The sequence below is a fragment of the Orycteropus afer genome, unplaced genomic scaffold, assembly GCF_000298275.1.
Source record: "Orycteropus afer afer isolate SDZICR_OR568_19922 unplaced genomic scaffold, OryAfe1.0 scaffold00068, whole genome shotgun sequence".
In the NCBI taxonomy this organism is placed as follows: Eukaryota; Metazoa; Chordata; class Mammalia; order Tubulidentata; family Orycteropodidae; genus Orycteropus; species Orycteropus afer.
In genome coordinates this window covers 10,506,304-10,525,474 of record NW_006921655.1, presented here as the reverse complement: position 1 = coordinate 10,525,474, position 19,171 = coordinate 10,506,304, and the positions used below count along the sequence as shown (strand labels likewise).

The window sequence follows — 19,171 nt, the reverse complement described above, 5'->3', positions numbered from 1 at the left end:
CCCCCGGCTTATACATTTACAGGATACCAGAGCTAGTGAATACCAGGACCAATTTATATTTTTCAACAAATACAAACATCACTGGCCTAGAATTAACACCTCTGTGTCTCCATGGTCAGCCCTATGAGTTGGTGAGGACTTGCCTTGTACCACTTTAAGAGGTTTGCAAACCTAAAAAATGTGGGAGAAGAAACAACCATAAACAAGTACATTTGAGAACTACCAACTTAACCTTGACTAATGGACATCATTCTATAACCTTTATACTGTTTTATTGTGTACCTTTTACTGTTTGATTATGGACCCTCAAAGTGAGGAAGTAAGTATTCCATTAGTGAGCGCATTAACTTCCTCCTTCTGCATGCTGCCTGGAGATTCTGTTTGTCAGGAATGGCAGTGTGTTTTCCTGCCACCTGTCACACCAGCACTGTTGGCAAAAGTGTTTATTCAAGGAGGAGATTAATCATACTTTGTTGGGTGTTAATTTTGTAATAATCGATTTGCTCATGAATTAGTCATAACTGTATCTGTCACACCCTTAAATGTATAATTTACACAAAATGAGTCATTTCACAATAGATTCTGTGTAATTTCTATTTATAATGTGAATATTATCCTCAAGGTTCAGTTTAGTGAACAATAGTGGTTTAACAAATTAATCTTCCTTTGACTACTTATTACAGTCATAGAATTGATTGTTGTTGTTAAGTGTTATTGAGTCAGTTCCAACTTATAATGACCTGTATACAATAGAACATAACACTGCCAAGTTGTGTGTCATCCCCGAAATCGTTGCTGTGTTCTGAGTCCATTGTTCCAGCCACTGTATCTATCCATTTCATTAAGTCTTTTATTTCGTTGACCCTCTACTTTACCAAGGATGATATCCTCCTCCAGGGATTGGTCCCTTCTGATAAGTTGATGATGGTATATGAGACATAGTCTCATCATCCTTGCATCTAAGGAGCATTCTGGCTATACTTCTTTCAAGACAAATTTGTTCATTCTTCTGGCAGTCCATGGAAAATACTCAATATTTTTCACCAGCACCACAATTCAAAGGCACCATTTCTTCCTTTGATCGTCCTTATTCATTGTCCAACTTTCACATGCACAAGATGTGATGGGAAAATACCATGGCTTGGGTCAGGCACACCTTAGTTCACGGTGACATCTTTGCTTCTTAACATATTAAGGAAGCCTTTTGCATCATATTTGCCCAATGCAACATGACCTGTCATTTCTTGATTGCTCCTTCTATGGATATTGATTGTGGTTCCAAGTAAAATTAAATCCTTGACAACTTCACTGTCTTCTCTGTTTATCATGGTTTGCTTATTAGTCCAGTTGTGAATATTTTTATTTTCTTCTTCTTGAGATGTAATCCATACCAAAGGCTATAGTCTTTGATCTTCATCAGTAAGCGCTTCACGTCCTCTTCATTTTTAGTAAGCAAGGTTATGTCATCTGCATATTGCAGGTTGTTAATGATTCTTCCTCCAATTCTGATGTTGTGTTCTTCTTCATATAGTCTAACTTGTCAGATTATTTGCTGGGCATACAGATTGACTAAGTGTGGTGGAAAGATACAACCCTTGATGCATACCTTTCCTGATTTTAAACCATGCAGTATCCCCTTGTTCTATTTGAGCGACTACCTCTTGGTCTATGTACAAGTTCCTCATGAGCAAAGTGAAGTGTCCTGGAACTCACATTCTTTGAAATATTATACATAATTGATATACATATTCAAATATCTTTGCATAATCAATAAAACACAGAGAAACATCTTGGTGGTATTCTCTTCTTTCAGCCAACATCCATCCTACATCAGTAATAATATCCGTCATTCCATGTCCTCTTCTGCATCTGGCTTGAATTTCTGGCAATAGGCTGTCAGTATACCGCTGCAAAGAGCTCTGGTGGTATAGTGCCTAGGCATTTGACTGCTAACCAGAAGGGTTGGCAGTTCAAACCCACAAGCCACTCCATAGAAGGAAGACTGGGCAATCTACTTCTGTAAAGATGCACCTCGGAAACCAATAGGGGGTCACTATGAGTGGGAATCAACTTGATGGCAGTGATTTTGTTTTTTTCTTTTTTTTCCTTTAGTGTACTGCTGCAAACACTTTTTAACTATCTTTAGTAAAATCTTACTTGTTTGTGATATTAATGTTCCATCAATTCTGCATTTTGTTGGATCACTTTTCATTGGAATGGTCATGAATATGGACCTTTTATGTCAGTTGGCCAGGTAGCTGTCTTCCAAATTCCTTAGCACAGACCAGTGATTACCTCCAGCACTGCATCTCTTTGATGAAACATCTCTTTTGGTATTCTGTCAAATCCTGGAGCCTTGTTTTTCACCAGTGCCTTCGGTGCAGCTAGGACTTCTTTCAGTACCATTGGTTCTTGATCATATGCTACCTCCTGAAATGTTTGAATGTTGACCAGTTCTTTTTGGTACAGTGACTCTGTGTATGAAATTAGAGTTTAGATATTCATCACTACTTGGGTTAAGACTCAGCATTTATACAAAGTTCAAACTAATAAATTGTTTTATGCTGATTATTTTATGAATTCAAACACTCTCTTATACTTCTAAAATTTTATTAGATATAAGAGAGAACTATTATATTAAAGATATCTTTTTCTTATTTTAGTGTTAGACATAAATAAAGTTGCATAAGATATACATAGATTAAAGACTAATTTTTCATTGAACACCCATGTAAAAACACCTTGCTTGATCACTACCAATGAATGCCTTCACTGGAGATCATTACTCTCCTGACTATATTAGTGTTATTACTTGCTTTCCTTTAGAGCTTTCTCATTTATGTGTTATAAGATTAGGATTGGTGGGCAGGAGGGTCTGGGTATTTTCAACCTTATTAGTAAATGCCAGAGTTTTCTATAGTGATTGTACCAGTTTCACATCTATCATCAAAGTGAGAGAATTCTTGTTGCTCCACATATTCACCAGCACATAGCACTGTTAGACTTTAGAATATTTAAAAACATTTATCTTTTGTTTGTATGTCCTCTTTTTAGAGTTACTTTTGATGTTCTCTAAGGAGCTTTGGTGGTGCAGTGGTAGAAACATTCAGCTGCTAATAAAAGATCGATGGTTTGAACCCACCAGCCATTTGTGAGAGAAAGATAAGGAAGTCTACTATAAAAATTTACAGCCTTGAAAACCCTATGAGGCAATTCTACTCTGTCCTATGGAATTGCTATGAGTCAGAAATGAGTCAACAGCAGTGGATTTGTTTGTTTATTTTTTTACAGTAGTCCACAGGAAAGGTGATAATGTCTTGGATTTATAATGGTGGCAGTGGATATGGTAAGAAGTGATGTGAATCAAGATATAGTTTGGATGTAAAACCAAACCAAACCCATTGCTGTTGAGTCAAATTCCAATTCATAGTGATCCTATAGGAGAGAGTAGAACTGCCTCATAGAATTTCCAAGGCTATAAATCTTTACAGAAGCAGACTGCCTCATCATTGTCCCATGGAGCAGCTGGTGGGTTCAAATCACTGACGTTTTGGTTAGGAGCCAAATGCCTTAACCACTGTGCCACCAGAGCTACAGCCCACAGAACTTGCTGATGGCTTAGTGATGTACATTCCCCACAGAAGTGGTTGTGGGGCTAGTCATAATTATGAGCAGCAACACTCCTTTCTTGTATGGCTTTACCAAAGATTTCCCTCATCCACTGGTGAACTGGAACCTAAACATTCATGCCTGATATCTGAAATCCACTTGGAGAAATAACCTCTTTTCACACATTTTTAAATGAAGTGTAACTGACTTCTTACTAATACCATGCCATACGTATTTGTGGAAAACTGGCTTATCCCATAAAAATGTGTATTGATAGTGTTTTGCTTTGTGGTTCTCTGCAGCCTGGATAGTTCTCTGACCCCATCATCCTTAGCTGTCCTAATGGAAATAAAGTTGTCTTGGCTACTTCATGCTTAACATGTGGGATGAGAGATTTAGTGGTTGGCTGGAGTTCTTGTGTACACTTGGGACTTACATGGGAATAAACATTATCAGACTCAGACTAAAATTGGACCAGAAATTTATTTTTGTCCTCCATTCAGCTTTACCTAACCCTAGATTCTCTCAGCAAAATGACAAATGGTATTGACTTTATGAGGTGTTCTAAAGATTAAAATCACCCTGGGTGCTTGCTTAGCCTTGCATTCAAATGGGGATTTTATTTATTTATTTTTGGAAGCAGAGTTAAATATAGAGTACTGTGATCTCACATAGAAAGTTTTATTTCCTGTGTGTCTGCTCTTCACACATCTCTATTTGTTCTCTCTGGGGCCCTATCTTCCATCTCCTGCTTGAAGACAAACATGTGATCCAGTCTTTATCTGGAACACCCATCATGCTTTTCTTCCTTTCTCTTTTTTTAACCCTCTCCTGTCTACTTAATTTGAGCATCTCATAATTCAGAATTTGCTAAAAGGAAGGAAAACTCACTTCTTTTGAACCACTTGCCCCAGTTTTCAATATCTTTGGTCTGGCAAATGTCTGATTGTGGCATTTATTTACTCAGTTTACTTGTAGGAGGGCCTGTGGGACCTTTGAGCTTATTTGAGTTTTGTGCACAATTTTGTACTTCTTTGTAATTGGCTTCTTTTGTGCTCTTACAGAGTATCAAGCTGCTATTTTACACTTGAAGAGGGAACACAAAGAAGAAATTGAAAACTTGCAGGTATATCTCTTTGATTCTTCTGAACTGGTTATGTGAGACTGATAGTTCTTTTTCTCTTGTGCTGAAATGAATATAGTCCTTTTGTAGATTTTAACTGGGTGGTGTCTGCAGCTGACACTTGCCCGTGGGCACCAAATGTGTGCTGGGGGTTTAAACTGTGGACTTTATTTTTATTAGATTTCAATTCTTAGTTTTGAAAAATTCCACAAATGCAGTTGATTTGACGGGAAAATGATTTGATTGGGGAAACAATTGTTTTATTTTAAAAACAGATAAGAGGATAAGGAAATAGAATACTTGGACTTTGCTGTTGGTATGAAATAGTTTTAAAGTTGTTTTTCCTATGTACAGTGTAAATTATTTATTCAGCTTGCTCCTGTTCCTGCCTGCATGTCTGTTAGCACATCCCTATAATTTAATGCCACACAGATTGAGACCCTTAAAGAGGGATCCCGTTAAGAGGACAGCTTGTGCTGAGCCATTCAGTATCCCCAGAGAGTACCTGGAAATTGCCTACTGGACTTTCTTTTGTGAAGCCCAGAAAGACTGAAGGGTCATTCCCTTGGCCTGCCATCTAATTGTTACTCCCTTGTATTTGGCATTTGCTTGCAGTGCCCGTGACAGGAACTTCAGAGCTTAACTTCAAATAAACCTAATTATTGAACCAGGCACTGAATCTAGTTTATTAATAGTAGGGGTGACCTCATACTTCAGGAAAGGATAATAGCAAAATTTAAGTAAATTTTGCTTGTTGAGTGCTGCCTTCTTCCTTGCTGATTTAATGAATTTGTGGATCAATTATTCTACTTCCCCCCTCCCTTTTAACTGAAAAGTTTAACTTCCAGGAGGACCTGTGGAATCTTAGAGATGCTCAGTGTGTTGGATTATACATGAAGTCATTGCAAGTAGCGTAATATTTTGTCTGGGATCAAGTCACACCCACCCAGTTGGGTTTAAGTAGTTAGAAAGAGGGAATGAGTCCATCTGAAGAAGAAACAAAAAAGTGGGAAAGTACTTCGTGTCTCCTCGGGGGAAAAAGAGAAGTGGAGGCCCTTTGCCTCATTTGTTGCTAAATGCCCTACAGAAGCCTCGCTTTATTTGTCTTTGTTCTGATGTACAAAAGATTCTCAGCTGTCTCAGAGGGCCTGAACTGATGGGGAGTAATTTATGAAGCTGACTGCTAAAGAAGGTAGTTACAGAAGTGATTCTGTAAGCAGTTTTATGTAACAGCTAAGTTGTAAGACTTAGCCATAGCCTTCTCCAAGTTGTAGACAAGCCCTGTGAGGGCTTTGACAGCTAAATAATATTCACAGCAACAGTAGGAGCTAACAGTTTTTGAGTTCTTACTATGTGCTAGATATTGTTTTAGGAATATTACCCACGATATCTGTGTCATCGCCACAAAAACCCTATGATCCTACATCTCAAACTAGGAAAAGTTTGGGATTGAAAAAGCAAAGAGGAAATAGATCACATTTAGAATATGGGTTAAACTGAGGTATGACTGGCATTAGTAAAGATGAAAGTGTGCTTAATTATGCCTTATTATTATTATTATTTTTAACCTTAAGTGTCTCTAAAAATGATGTGCTCTAATGAATTATCTGCTTTTTTGATGCTACCAGTACACTTTAAAAACGTGTGTGTGGGGGGGGGGGCACTTTGCCCCATATCTATGATTGATACCTAAATGCCGAAACTCTTGCCATGTGAAAAGGGGGAGTTGTACCCAATTTACCCAGTTTGTACAGTTAACCCTAGTTTGAATCTATCCTAGACTGATAACGCACAATATGACACTAGCATCTCTTACCTTGTCCAGCAAAAGTATTTTGTTTGACAAACACAGCATTTTAAAAACTGAATTAGAAGTGAAAACTTTAGCATGTAGATATTTCTATATAAAAAATAGTGGTTTCTAATTCCTTCTAAAAATCTAGAAAGTCTGGCAAAAATGGTCTTGTTTCCCTATGATTTCGAGCTGCTAAGATTGAGTTACAAGTGTCCACTTCAACCAGAGCCTTTGTTCTCCAGTTTGCCACTGTCCCCTCTCTGAGCCATTTCACCTGCCTGACTCCTCTGTGCTTTATTTAACACTTGTTCTGATGCTGAAAAACCAAACCAAACCAAACCAAAAACCACTTAGATTGGTAGCAACAGCAACTAGGTGGAACAGATGCACTTCATAAAACAAACAAAGCAAAAAGTACTCACTGAATAGTATTTATACCTATTTTATGACAAAAAGTAACAAAGTCACATTTCTTGTCATAGGATTAATGGGAGATAATGGGTGATAGAACTGCTATTTTGATTCACACTTTTTAATATGTGATTTCTGTCAATAGCATTCATGGCCTGTTAGATTTTCTTTCTCTGGTATACGTCACATGCCTTTCTATAATAAGAAGGATTTCAAGTTTAAAACACTTGGGAAAAAATGAGTCATTCTGTCACCATATACAGAAATTGGTATGTATCATATTTAGGTGTTTTTTTTTTCCCCACTGTTGTAAATTTATTTAGGGAGCTCTGGTAGCGTAGTGCCTAAGGCACTTGACTGCTAACCAGAAAGCTGGCGGTTCAAACCCACCAGCCACTCCTTGGAAGGAAGGTTGAGCAATCTACTTCCATAGTGATACTGCCTCGGAAACCCAAGGAGGGGTTGTTATGAGTCTGGTCTGACTCGACAGCACATAACAACAACAACATATATATATATATATATATATATATATATAAAACAGCATTTTCCAATTTAAGATTTTTCACATATATGATTTGGTGAAACTAATTGCATTAACATGTTGTGTAAGCATCACCACTTTCTGTTGACAAATATTGCATCATCATGAACAGAAACTCAGTACTTCCTAAATAACCCTTTGCCCTCTCTCTTCAGCTGCTGTTAACCACTGGAAACTCTGGTCTTTATACATTTGCCTGTTGTAGGTATTTCATGTAAGTGAAATCACGCAATATTTGTCCTTTTGTGATTGACTTACTTCACTTAGCATAGGGAATGCTTTCAGAGTTTAAAGAAGAAACACAAGTCAATAAACTAAGAACCAAAAATGAGCCTTCTGTTTTGTCTTTGTCCGTGGATGTATAGGGAAGTTGCTTAATTATTTTACCTTCCCCCACAAAATGGATACTTTTCCCCCTGAAATAATTTGAGAGGGAGATTGACTATTTTAACCAAAAGTTCCAAGGCTGGTGAATGGGGGAGCCTGGAGTTTTTAATCTCATACATCTTTGCAACCAGCAACTGTTGAGAGCTCCACAATGGAAATAGCATGGGACTTGGCCCAGGGACCAGTTCTTCAAAATGTGTAGCAATTTACATACATATTCCCTTTATAATTCAAAAGAAAAGATTTATTCATGGCTTGAATGAATCAACTCCTAGTGCATTTTCTTTATACACTTTATCTGCAATCTCAAAACACTTGGCTGACTTTTTTGTTCAAGTCTCCAGTGGGAGAGTGCAGTCAGGTCAAACATTTTCCATGACTTCACTATTTCATGTCATTTACAATATAACCACAGTGACATTTTTTCTTTAAATTTGTCCGAGTATGCCCTTCATTTAGCAGAGTCTGCCAAGTGTTTCTTGAGCTTTGTGATCAGTTCATAAAACTCAGCATCCTTTGGTTCATTTCCTCAATTTGGATAATTTTGTTACCACCTTCATTTTTGAAAAGGCACCATCTTACTTTTACAGTTTCTAACTTACCTGAGAAATCTTTTGCATATGCTAGTCAGCAAGTTCATAGTTCAGACCTGCCATACTAAGACTTGAAATAAGACTAATTTTCTCAGGGAAAAGTAGTTACTTCTTTGAGATTACTTAGGAGAAAGGACTTGAAGGTCATACTCAGCTATTTTACAAAACCTTTTCCCTGTGTAGATGATCTTTTCCCATATTATAGTCAGGGAACTGGGCATGATATTATATTATGCCTCAGATTTGGTAATTTTTCTTACTTGATTTCTTTTTGGTGGCAATATACACAACCACATATACATCCATTCATAATAATTTCTACATGTACAGTTTAGTGGCATTGGTTCACATTATGTCTCCATTCTTACTATCTCTCCATATTTTTTCATTATCATTCATTTAGGCTCTTGGCCTCTTAAAGTTTCAATCTGTGCTTTAGAAGAACTGTTGTCAATTTGCACTCATATACATAATTCCTTATAAGAGTGTGGTGCTCAAGGAAAATATCCTTTAATTGGGCTAAGCTATTTAGTTTCACTATGGCTTTATAGGATAGTTTTGTTTGAAATTTTAAAGTTTATTTCTGAGTAATTGATTTTGGGGTTCCCAAAATCTCAGTGGATCCAGTAATGATCTCAGTGGAGGGCAGCATGATGACAGTGTGAAAAAACTTGAGTTTTGGGATTAGAACTGACTTTATATTCTTGTACTGTGACATTGTTCTGTGGCCTTGAAAATTAATCAGCTTCTGCGGGGCTTAGTTTTATCAGTTTTAGCAACTGTACAATAATTATTTGATCATGATACTTCCTTCTAGGGTGGTTCAATAAGACGTACACCCACTGGTACTGGTTATATACCAAATGCTCAATACATGTTATTTCTTGTTCCTTTTTACCTGTGCAATTCTCTTTTTATAATTAAGCAACTTACATCTGGAGTGGCCCTCAGGCTTTTTGGTTGAGGACTTCTTTGAGATAATTGGCTCATTCTTTGAGGGTGACTATTTAATTCATTTAGTTCAGCCATTCTTCTGCCTCTGTTCTCTGTATCAAGGTGTTTTAAGCCAGGATTTCCCAAAGCTTGCTCTGCTCCACGGTGATCTTTTGAAATACCCCTTAACAAAAGAATTTCATAGTCAAATAAGTTTGAGAAATCTCCTTGAATCCTTTTAAAACAAAACAAAGCAGAACAAAAAACAAACACAAAATCAGTGCCGTCAGTGCTGTCAGGTCATTTCCTACTCATAGTGACCCCTCCTTGGGTTTCCTGAGATGGTACTCTACAGAAGTAGATTGCCCAATCTTCCTTCTGAGGAGTGGCTGTAAGTTTGAACCCCCAGCCTTCTGGTTAGCAGTCAAATGCCTTGGGCACTGTGCCTCCAGAGCTTTTAAAGCTTTGTGATGTATAAAAAAGATCTAAAACAGAGAAAACTATACAGCATTTTTTCTGAATTTGACCACCTAATTTTCCCGCCAAATAACCTTTTTTTAAAAAATGCTACTTCAGATTGACTCAGATAATCCTATCAGCTCATGCATAATCCATTTTCAGAGTTCAAGTTAAATTACTTGGGTAGTTTCATTATTTTCTTCATGCTACCAAGGTCCTATTTATAATCTACTACCAGATTATAGGTTTCTTGGAGGAAGATATGGTTTTCTTTTTCTCTATGTCCTTTAAAGTACTTAGCAAAGTGCTTGGTATATAGATAATGCACAAACATTTCTTCTATAATAACATATAATGGAAAAATAATGGCACCTCACATTGATCATATCCCTTCTCTGTGCCAACCTCTGTTCTAGGCATTTAATGTTAGTTATTATAAAGGGTAACTGTAGCAATATAAGCAAAGAAGTAGAATAATATCCTTTTACGGAGAATAAAAAATAAGACTCTCAGAGATTGTGACTTGTCAGAAGTCCTTGACTAGTAAGTGGGGAAAACTGAGTTTGAACTCACTATGTCTATCTAATTTGAAGCCTATTCTCTTTCTCTTAACCAATGCAGCTTTAGATTTAGAATCAGCAGGTCTGGATTGTAGTCTCATGTTTGGCAGTACAAACAATGTAAACTTGAGGCAGTGCTTTGAGTTTGGTTTCCTAGTTTCTAAAATGAGAGACTAAAAAAAAAGAAAAAACAACCGAAATTCACTGCCATCGAGTTGGGTCCAACTTATAGCGACGTCTCCTTGGGTTTCCAAGGCAGTGTCACTGTGGAAGTAGATTGCCCAACCTTCCTTCTGAGGAGTGGCTGGTGGTTTTGAACCATCACCCTTCTGGTTAGTCAAATGCCTTAGGCACTACACCACCAGAGCTCCCAAAATGAGAGACTAGGTCATATAATCTCTAATAAGTCCTTCGAATATATTATTGGCACCATCAACTACTTAAAAAAAAAAAAAAGTTTGGTTTATTTACCACACTGTCCTTTAAGCCTTAGAATTATCTAACTCAGATTCTCTAAATCCTTATTCTCCACCCCTCCACACTTTATTCCCCCCTTGTAGTTACTTTGAGTGCTTCTCTTTTCTAACAAGGGGACTTATGTCTCAATTCTGGTCAAATGTCTGGATCAATGTACTTAGGCTTTCGATTATATTCTGAATATAACACCTTAGCATTCTAGTGGCACTTCAGATGTCCCATTCAGTGAAGGAATGCAGTTTTATAATGGTGGCTGGAAGTACCACAGGAGGCCCGGTTCTTCATGACAGGAGGAAAGCCATGAACATGGAATTGATAGGACTACTTTTCCTCTTAGCTTCCTCTGTTTGAAAGGAGGGAAAAATAATGCATTCCCCTTTTTTGGCTTGTAAGGAGCTAGATAATTTAAGAGTATTGTTGTTAACCTGCACTTTGAACAGTTTGGAAGCCACGTAAATGACAACGGTTTTATCTGTTTTTAACTAGTGTTCTTTTGGGTTGTGAAATAGAAGAAAAGGAACCAGCCAATAGTGATATTTCTTTTATGGGAATCTTTTTTCATCTATCCCATTTATCATGTGTACAGTCCTTAATTGAGGGGAAGCTTCACTGTATGATGGCCTTTGGCAGGCCCCTGCTAATTGTGCAATGCAGTCACATTTCTAATATGGTAACTCCCACTGTGACATGAGCTAGAAATGGATGCCAAACTGAGCATTAACTAAACGTTTTATCTCATTGTCCCCAAGAGAACCAAATGGTATGTCAACCTTGATTAAGAAAAACTTTTAGACTTCCTTTATTTTATATCTCTAATCCACTGCACTGGTCCATTTATAATAGATTTCACATTGTGATGAAATTGAGTAGAAACTAGACTGGAACTGATACAGCTATGTTTAAAAAGACATATAAATCCTGATCCCTTGCCATTTGTTATGTTCATTGTTATCAACAAATTTATTTAAAGCTATTAATTCCTGGAGAATACTGCAAAGGAAAGGGAACAATTTGTAGGCCAAAAATAAAACTTTCAGAAACATAAAATATGATTTCATAAAAGCCCCATGGTATTCCCCTTAAGTACTGATATTAGTATAATTCATTACTAAGATGCCAAAAAGAAAAAAAAAAATATTGAGAAACATTTTAACTCATTTTTTCATCATGGATAAATGATAAAGTATTATAAGTTCAGTGGACTTGCTGGCTTGCTAGTATTGAGTCATCATCTTGAGTAGTGGATACCTAGATACTCACAGATACATTTGGAATTGAATATTGGTACATAACAGGAAGCAATTAATTCCCTAGCTGATTAAGCAGTTCTGGACCTCTGTGTCTCAGCCTACAAGATACTGTCTTGTCCAATATAATTAAGGTATTATGTCAAGCTGAGTTTCCTGATAGAAGGAAGCTGATTGTGGAATGAAGAATATATTCATTACTTACTCATATCATGCTGGCAGATGGCTGGTTTCATACATCTCCATGCATCATCAATACCTGCCATCCCTACTGAGTCTTAAACTCTGAACCTGAGTCAGTACATGTGGGCCATGATGATTTTTGTTTAATGGTTTTCTACTTTTGTCTGATATTAGAACAGGTGACTTTGTGTATGTTGGCCTTTTGGTTTTTTACTCTTTTCGAAACAGGAGAAAGTAAGGTGTGATAGAGCACTGTGGGGAGTGTTCACTTCTCTTCAAACTTGTCCTCCCTTGCTCATGGCTTCTGCAAGTTTTGGACAATTATATATCATAGCTAAATTTTAATTTTTTCAGCTATAAATTAAGAGTCTGGGACTAGATAGTGTATGTTTCCTTCTAGCTCTAAAGTTCTATTATCTCTTGTCTGGCAAAGTGGGTCCATCTCAAATCAATCCAAAGAATTTCAAATGTCTTTGAAACCCCCTACCCCCACAGCACTTAGACCAGGGCTAAGCAGCCAGTTGAAATTTAATGAATGGTTGCTGATTGATCTGACTGGGCATTGCTATAAATTCCTTCATGACTCACATTATTTAGGTAGAATGCTATTTTTTATGGTAGTATAGGAGAACCACAGAGTTCTTAAATTGGGGCCACCATCAAGCACAGCCCAAGGAAGTTTGTTTGTGAAGCACCAAATCAACAACAACAGAAAAACCAAAACAAAAACCAGTTGTCATTGAGTCATTCTGAATCATGGCCGATGTGTTGCATATATTGTAGTGTAGAACTGCATTCCATAGGGTTTTCAAGGCTGTGACCTTTTGGAATCAGATCACCAGGCCTTTCTTCCAGGTACCTCTGGGTGGATTCAAACCTACAACCTATCAGTTAGTAGTTGAGCTATTTTGTCTGTGACACCCAGCACAGTGTCCTTTTAAAAAAATGTCTTTGTATAATTAAAAATGAGTATATATATTCTACCTTCCAACTTGTTTGTGTTGCTTGCCTGGTCCCATAGACATCTGAATTTTGGATTGCTGGTGTAGAGGACAGCGAGGCTGAGTAGGAATGTGCTCATCCACTTTCTCCATGGTCTCATTAATACCAACCAGGAGTTCCTTGAGTTTTTAGATCTTTATGAAATTTTGCATTTCTTTTCCTTTCTTTTCTTTTTTCCCCATCTCTTCTTTTTATCCTGCTTTTTCTCTCTTCCTCCCTTCTGAAAGATCTATTGAGAAGACAGAAAGGACAGGAGTGTTGAAAAGGTGAGTTAAAGATGAGGTCTTAGAGGAAAGTATTGTGTCTGTAGTATGTGTTCTCAGTGTAGAGATGTATGTGTAGTATGTGTACTATGTGTTCTTCTATAAAGGTATAGAAAGATATGTTGTTGATTTAAAAACTTACAGGCTGAATCCCCTGTGCTTTTTTCTGTCTTAATAGGAGATGTTTATGATCATAGTTGCTGAATATAAAGTACTAACTCTGTGCCAGGCACTGTGCTAGGTGCTTCATAGAAATCATCTCTGATCAGCTGAGACTCAGAGGTGAAGTGCTTCCTTGAGGCTTTGCAACTGGTTCGTGGTGTGGGTAGACTTTCTAACTAGGTCTGACTTCTAAATCTGCTTTTTTTTCCCACTGTCAACTAATTTGATTTGTTATCTTTATTGCAATGCTTTCTTAATTTAATTTTCCCTCTTTCCCTCACCCTCTGAAGATCATCCTAGATTCTTACCTACACAGGCTATCCAAATGATAATAAAACAATGATGACATTTCTATGGTGTTGGGAAAGAGCAATATAGAAGACTCCTTTTTCTTTCACTACTTTCAAAATTGACAAGGTGTTTTTCCTACTTAGGCATAGAAGAAAAGAGCAGACAGGACATAAATATAGAACTAAGGATAAAATGAAAGAGTGGAAAGTAGAATCTTTTTCTCTCTCCAACTTCAGTTCTCATAGATGGTCTTGAGCCAGTTTGATGAGGAGCTTTTAGTACTTATCACTGTAATCTTGATATTTGTCTATGTTCATCTTAGAGATTTAAAGCTCAAGTCTCAGAGAAGTCAATTTCCAAGACGATGAATTACATAAGAAAATACTGGGGCAAAACTTCTGTCCTCATTGTCAGCTACTTGCCTCTTCATTATGATTTCCGCAATTTGAATATAGGTGCTCCTCAGTGGTTCTTTCACCTTCTCTCCCCAACATAACCCAGCACTACTAATCCCTTAACAAACACATGGAAGGGATGTAGCTGTGTTCCCTGTTGTCAGTTGTTTCTAGGATGCACCCATGTGTGGTGGTTTGCACCTGTTGCCTCTTCTAACAATTTTAGCCTCATATGGACTTTCAGATAGACAGGATGAATTTATTGTATGAGTGCATGCACATAAACATGTGTGCTTTGACAATATCAATGCCATTTATTCTAACTTATTTTACATCCTGTTGGAGTAAACAACAATAATACTGGTATTTGCTGAATATTTACTATGTGCTGGGCTTTATATATGAGAATTAAGGAGTTACTATTTCACATTCTGAGGGGACACTCTTAACTTCTACACTTAATTCCCTTTGGAATTTCTTAAACCTTGCCTAGGGAGTATTCTAGATAATGACTTTTTTTTTCTTGGAGCAACCCTTCCATTCAATATATTTTTGGGCAGACTATTGGTTCTTCAGAGTGATGGCTAGTAGGAGCAGGACATGCTAAAGAAAGAATTCATATAATGAATTTCATCATTTATTGAATGAAATGCAGTATGACCCTAGCCAGGACAGCAGAGTGGAAAGACAGGTGAGGAAACTTTCCACAGTTTGAATCCTGCCTCCACTACTTACTAGATGTGTTGTCATTAGAAAAAAATGTTTAAACCTTTAGACCCTCAGCTTCTCATTTGTAAAGTGGGCATGATGATACTGCCTGTAACTTGATTGTTATGATGCTGATTGTAACTGTTATTGTCACAGTTAAGTGTGGGACTGGAGGTGTAATGGCATGTGGTGGAGAGCCAATGAATGGTAACTATCATATTTGTTCTGAGAATCAGCGCGTTTAGTTTATTGTAAGTTCTATGGCTTTCCAAGTACATATTTTTTGGTGATTAACTTCTTTCAAGCCAAACCATATGCCTATGTAAAAAAAATTCCATATTCAGTGTTATATATAAAGCTTTGAAGAACATTACTTTTCTTATGTTTTATTTTGGAAGGTGTTTTGTTTCTCAACACAGTTCAAGTCCTTGAAACCTTTATTTACTTTTTGCCTTTCTTTTATGGGCTTCCCCTTGGAGCACATGAAATGATGATTTTCAGAGCTGTGTTAAAACTGACCTATTGAAAATCAAATCCTCACTGGTTAGATGTAGCCAAATTTCCCAAGGGACTATGCTCTCTCCTTCTTACAGTGTGCTTTTGAAATTCTGAAAGAAGTTATTCCTTCATTGTTTCTACTTAAGAATACCTTTGAACAGGTGACAGGCGCATTGTAGTGGGGTATGCTTGCAAAGAAATTAATACTGATGATGCTTTATGTATGTATTGTATGCTATAATTTATAAGTAATTTGTGGTATACTCACATGAGCCTCATTACAGGCCTAGGAAGATCATGAAAATGTAATCATATTTTACATATTGAGAAAGTTAAGAGTTAAGATGGTAAATGACCTTCTCAAGGCTATGTTGACACGAGATCTCAGGTTTCTGCTGCATAATCTGAAGTGCTTTCCATTACATCAGATTTGAATAGTTACGAGTATTTACTACTGATTTATCAACATGTAAAGGAGCAGTGGTTAAGCACTCAACTGCTACTTGAAAGGTCAGCAGTTCAAACCTACTGGCCACTCCATGAAAGAAAGATATGGCAATCTGCTTCCATAAAAATTACAGCCTTGGTAACCCTATGGGACAGTTCTATTCTGTTCTATATGGTTCACTATGAGTCAAAATTGACTTGATGGCAACAGATTTTTGGTTTTGGTTTATGTATGAAAGCAAACAGATCTGGGACAATAGAGGGTGGAGAGCAGGAAATGATTGTCCATTAACACTGTTTTCAGAGTGGGTACTTTAACGTCTCAAAACAAGCTCCAGGAAGATGAGGCCCTCTGCCTGTATGTCTAGCTTAACTCATCTAGGAAGAGAAAAGATTATTCAGTGATCATGTTGATGATGATTATGATATTTAGGATTTACTTGCCTTTTCTTGTACAGAACCACTAAACACTTGGTTCCTGGGTGGATCATTCTGTTTCCTATTTCCAGAAAATAAAACCTTGTTTTTATTCTTAGGCACATGGGTAGTAGCATTATTTATGGAGCTACTTAGAAATTTTTCAGTGTGATGTGGCATAAGGAGCAGAGTGATATGCTGAGGCAGATGAGATCACTGAAAGGCCTTATCTTCTGCTTTCTCTAAAGACCTCTTCTGTTTCCATCTCAGCTGGCAATGCTTCCCCTTGCCCTGTCTCTCCAATGCACTATTGCACCCACGTATCATACCATGTGTTTCTCAAAAGCTGATCCATGTGTTCACAGTGTACAAACGAGGCCAGTTAGAAAAGAATTAGATAAATGAATTAGAGAGCAAAGAGTGTGTGATTATGTGGTAAGTTGACAGTGGGTTAGCACTGTGGTGTTGGTTGTCTCTTGGAGATGGGTGAAGGTCTCAGTAGGCACAGTGATAACATAAGGGTCATCTGGTAGCAATTGTTTCTCTTTAACTCTTGGTAGGAGGATTTGAAGGAGGGGAAGGTAAATGGCTGTTTTAGTAGAAGAAAAGCAGAACCCTACCATTATGAGAATAAAGCCAAGGACCAAATAGGAAAGTATTTTAAAGTACTTTAAATAATTTGTTCAAGTTTCACCCATACACGCACCCATTGCCATTGAGTCAATTCCAACTCATAGTGACCCTATAGGGCAGAATAGAACTGCCCCAGAGGGTTTCCAAGGCTGTAAATATTTATAGAAGCAGACTTCCTTGTATTTCTCCCATGAAGCAGCTGGTGGATTTGGACTGCTGCCCCTCTGTGCTTTAACTGCAGTGCCACCAAGGGTCCTCCACCCATATACACAACTGAGGAAACAGAGAACAACATCACAGACAATCCAAATCAACATAAATTCAAATATTTGTGTTAGAAGTTATTGCAAGGTTTTGGCAACATAAGAGTTACATCCCAACTTGTTTTTGTCCAGACTAAAGTTAAGGTTGATTTGCAGTCTCTGAGTATCTGCAAAATGAAGGCAAAGGGAAGTGCGGTGTAGTGAATTATCTGGTATGGCTTTTCTAGCCATAAGTCTTTATAAACTCTGTGGTGGAATTTGCCATGAGCAACTGAGTAGCTCTTGATTGTTAAAGTTATCCACCTGGGGTATTTCTGATGAGAGTGGCACAAAGCAATCTTCTGGGAAGTTCTCTCTTTCTCTCTCTCAGGTGTATAGAAATCTGATGTTGGGATTGGTTGGTTTGGGTCACTCTGCCAGGCTCAAAAGGAGCCCTCCTAGAGTTAGAAGGAGTTTCTCTCACTGCCAGCTGAGAAAAATGTGCTGCTGAAAGAAATGTGCTCCTGAGAGATATGAGAGACACATGCTGCTGAGAGAGAGATGCAAGAGACACACACTGCTGAGAGAGAGAGAGAGAGAGACGAGACATACACTACTGAGAGTGATATGCTACTGAGACTGCCAGCTGCTGAGTGAGATGGCCTGCTGCAAGAGACTGACTGCATTTCTGAACTTGAATGATAGTTTGGTGCTTCCCTAATAAACCCCATAATCTGTGAGCTCTGTGTGGCCACTGCAGCGAGTTATCGAACTCAGCAGAGAGGTGGTGGGTGCTGCGGAAGCAATGGTTGGTGAAAGGGCTGGAGGGAGACAGCATGTCTGCCCTCGCAGGAATAGGCCTTGAGCTAACTGATGGTGATTCTGTCTTCCTTTTGTGGGGTTAGAGGAGGCCAGAAGATGCAGCCTCCTTGCCCCTTTGGCAGGAAGCAACTATGCTACTCTGAGATGAAAATGTTTATAGTACATGAAATTCCCCCACTCTGTTGTAAAAGTGTAATGCCTGGTTTCCACTGTCTGTTAATGGAAATATTACTGCTTCCATGATTTCATGAAAGAAACATCTGAATATATAAAAGTACCCCAAGGGTTATGGCATAGATTGGAGGGTCCCTAAATAAAATGTTGCATTTCCAAATTGTTTTTGCTCTAAAGACAAACATCCTAAAATATAATTTCATATACATTATCTGGGAGCTCTGGTGGCATAGTGCCTAAGGCATTTGACTGCTAACCAGGAGTCTGGCAGTTCAAACCCACCAGCCACTCCTCAGAAGGAAGGTTGGGCAATCTACTTCCATAGTGATACTGTCTCAGAAACCCAAGGAGGGGTTGCTGTGAGTCGGATCCAACTTGACATCAGTGAGTTTGGTTTTTTTAGTTTGTTTCCACATACTCTGCTTCTTGTAGTTCACCTGTTTTATAATCAATAAGCACTATTTGAGTTCTTATCAGATATATGTGCTGGTGATAAAATCTCATTAATGATGTCATAAAAAGTCAGTAATGATGTTAAAAATAATAAAAACATTTATTGTGTATTGTTATATTCCAGACACTGTTCTTGGCATATTGCTTGGCTTATTTTATTTAATGCTCACATGCATTCTACCCTCAGAGGATTTATTGTTTAGTTGAGAAAACAGAATTTTTACCCTAAAGGATAATAACAACAGATAGCTTAAATTAAGTGTCTGATGTTACTGAGGGACTAGTATAGGAAAGGTCGTGTGTTGTTGTTGTTAAGTGCTGTCGAGTCATTTCCGACTCATAG

General features: G+C 37.7%; 1 protein-coding gene across 1 annotated transcript in view; it reads left to right on the top strand.

Moving 5' to 3' along the window:
• Positions 1-19,171, top strand: part of FMN1 (formin 1) — a 586,562-nt gene that overhangs the window by 212,760 nt on the left and 354,631 nt on the right. Inside the window, exon 4 of the mRNA XM_007940485.1 lies at positions 4,674-4,735. Within this exon, the coding sequence (XP_007938676.1) occupies positions 4,674-4,735 (62 nt within the window). The remainder of the gene's footprint in view (positions 1-4,673; positions 4,736-19,171) is intronic.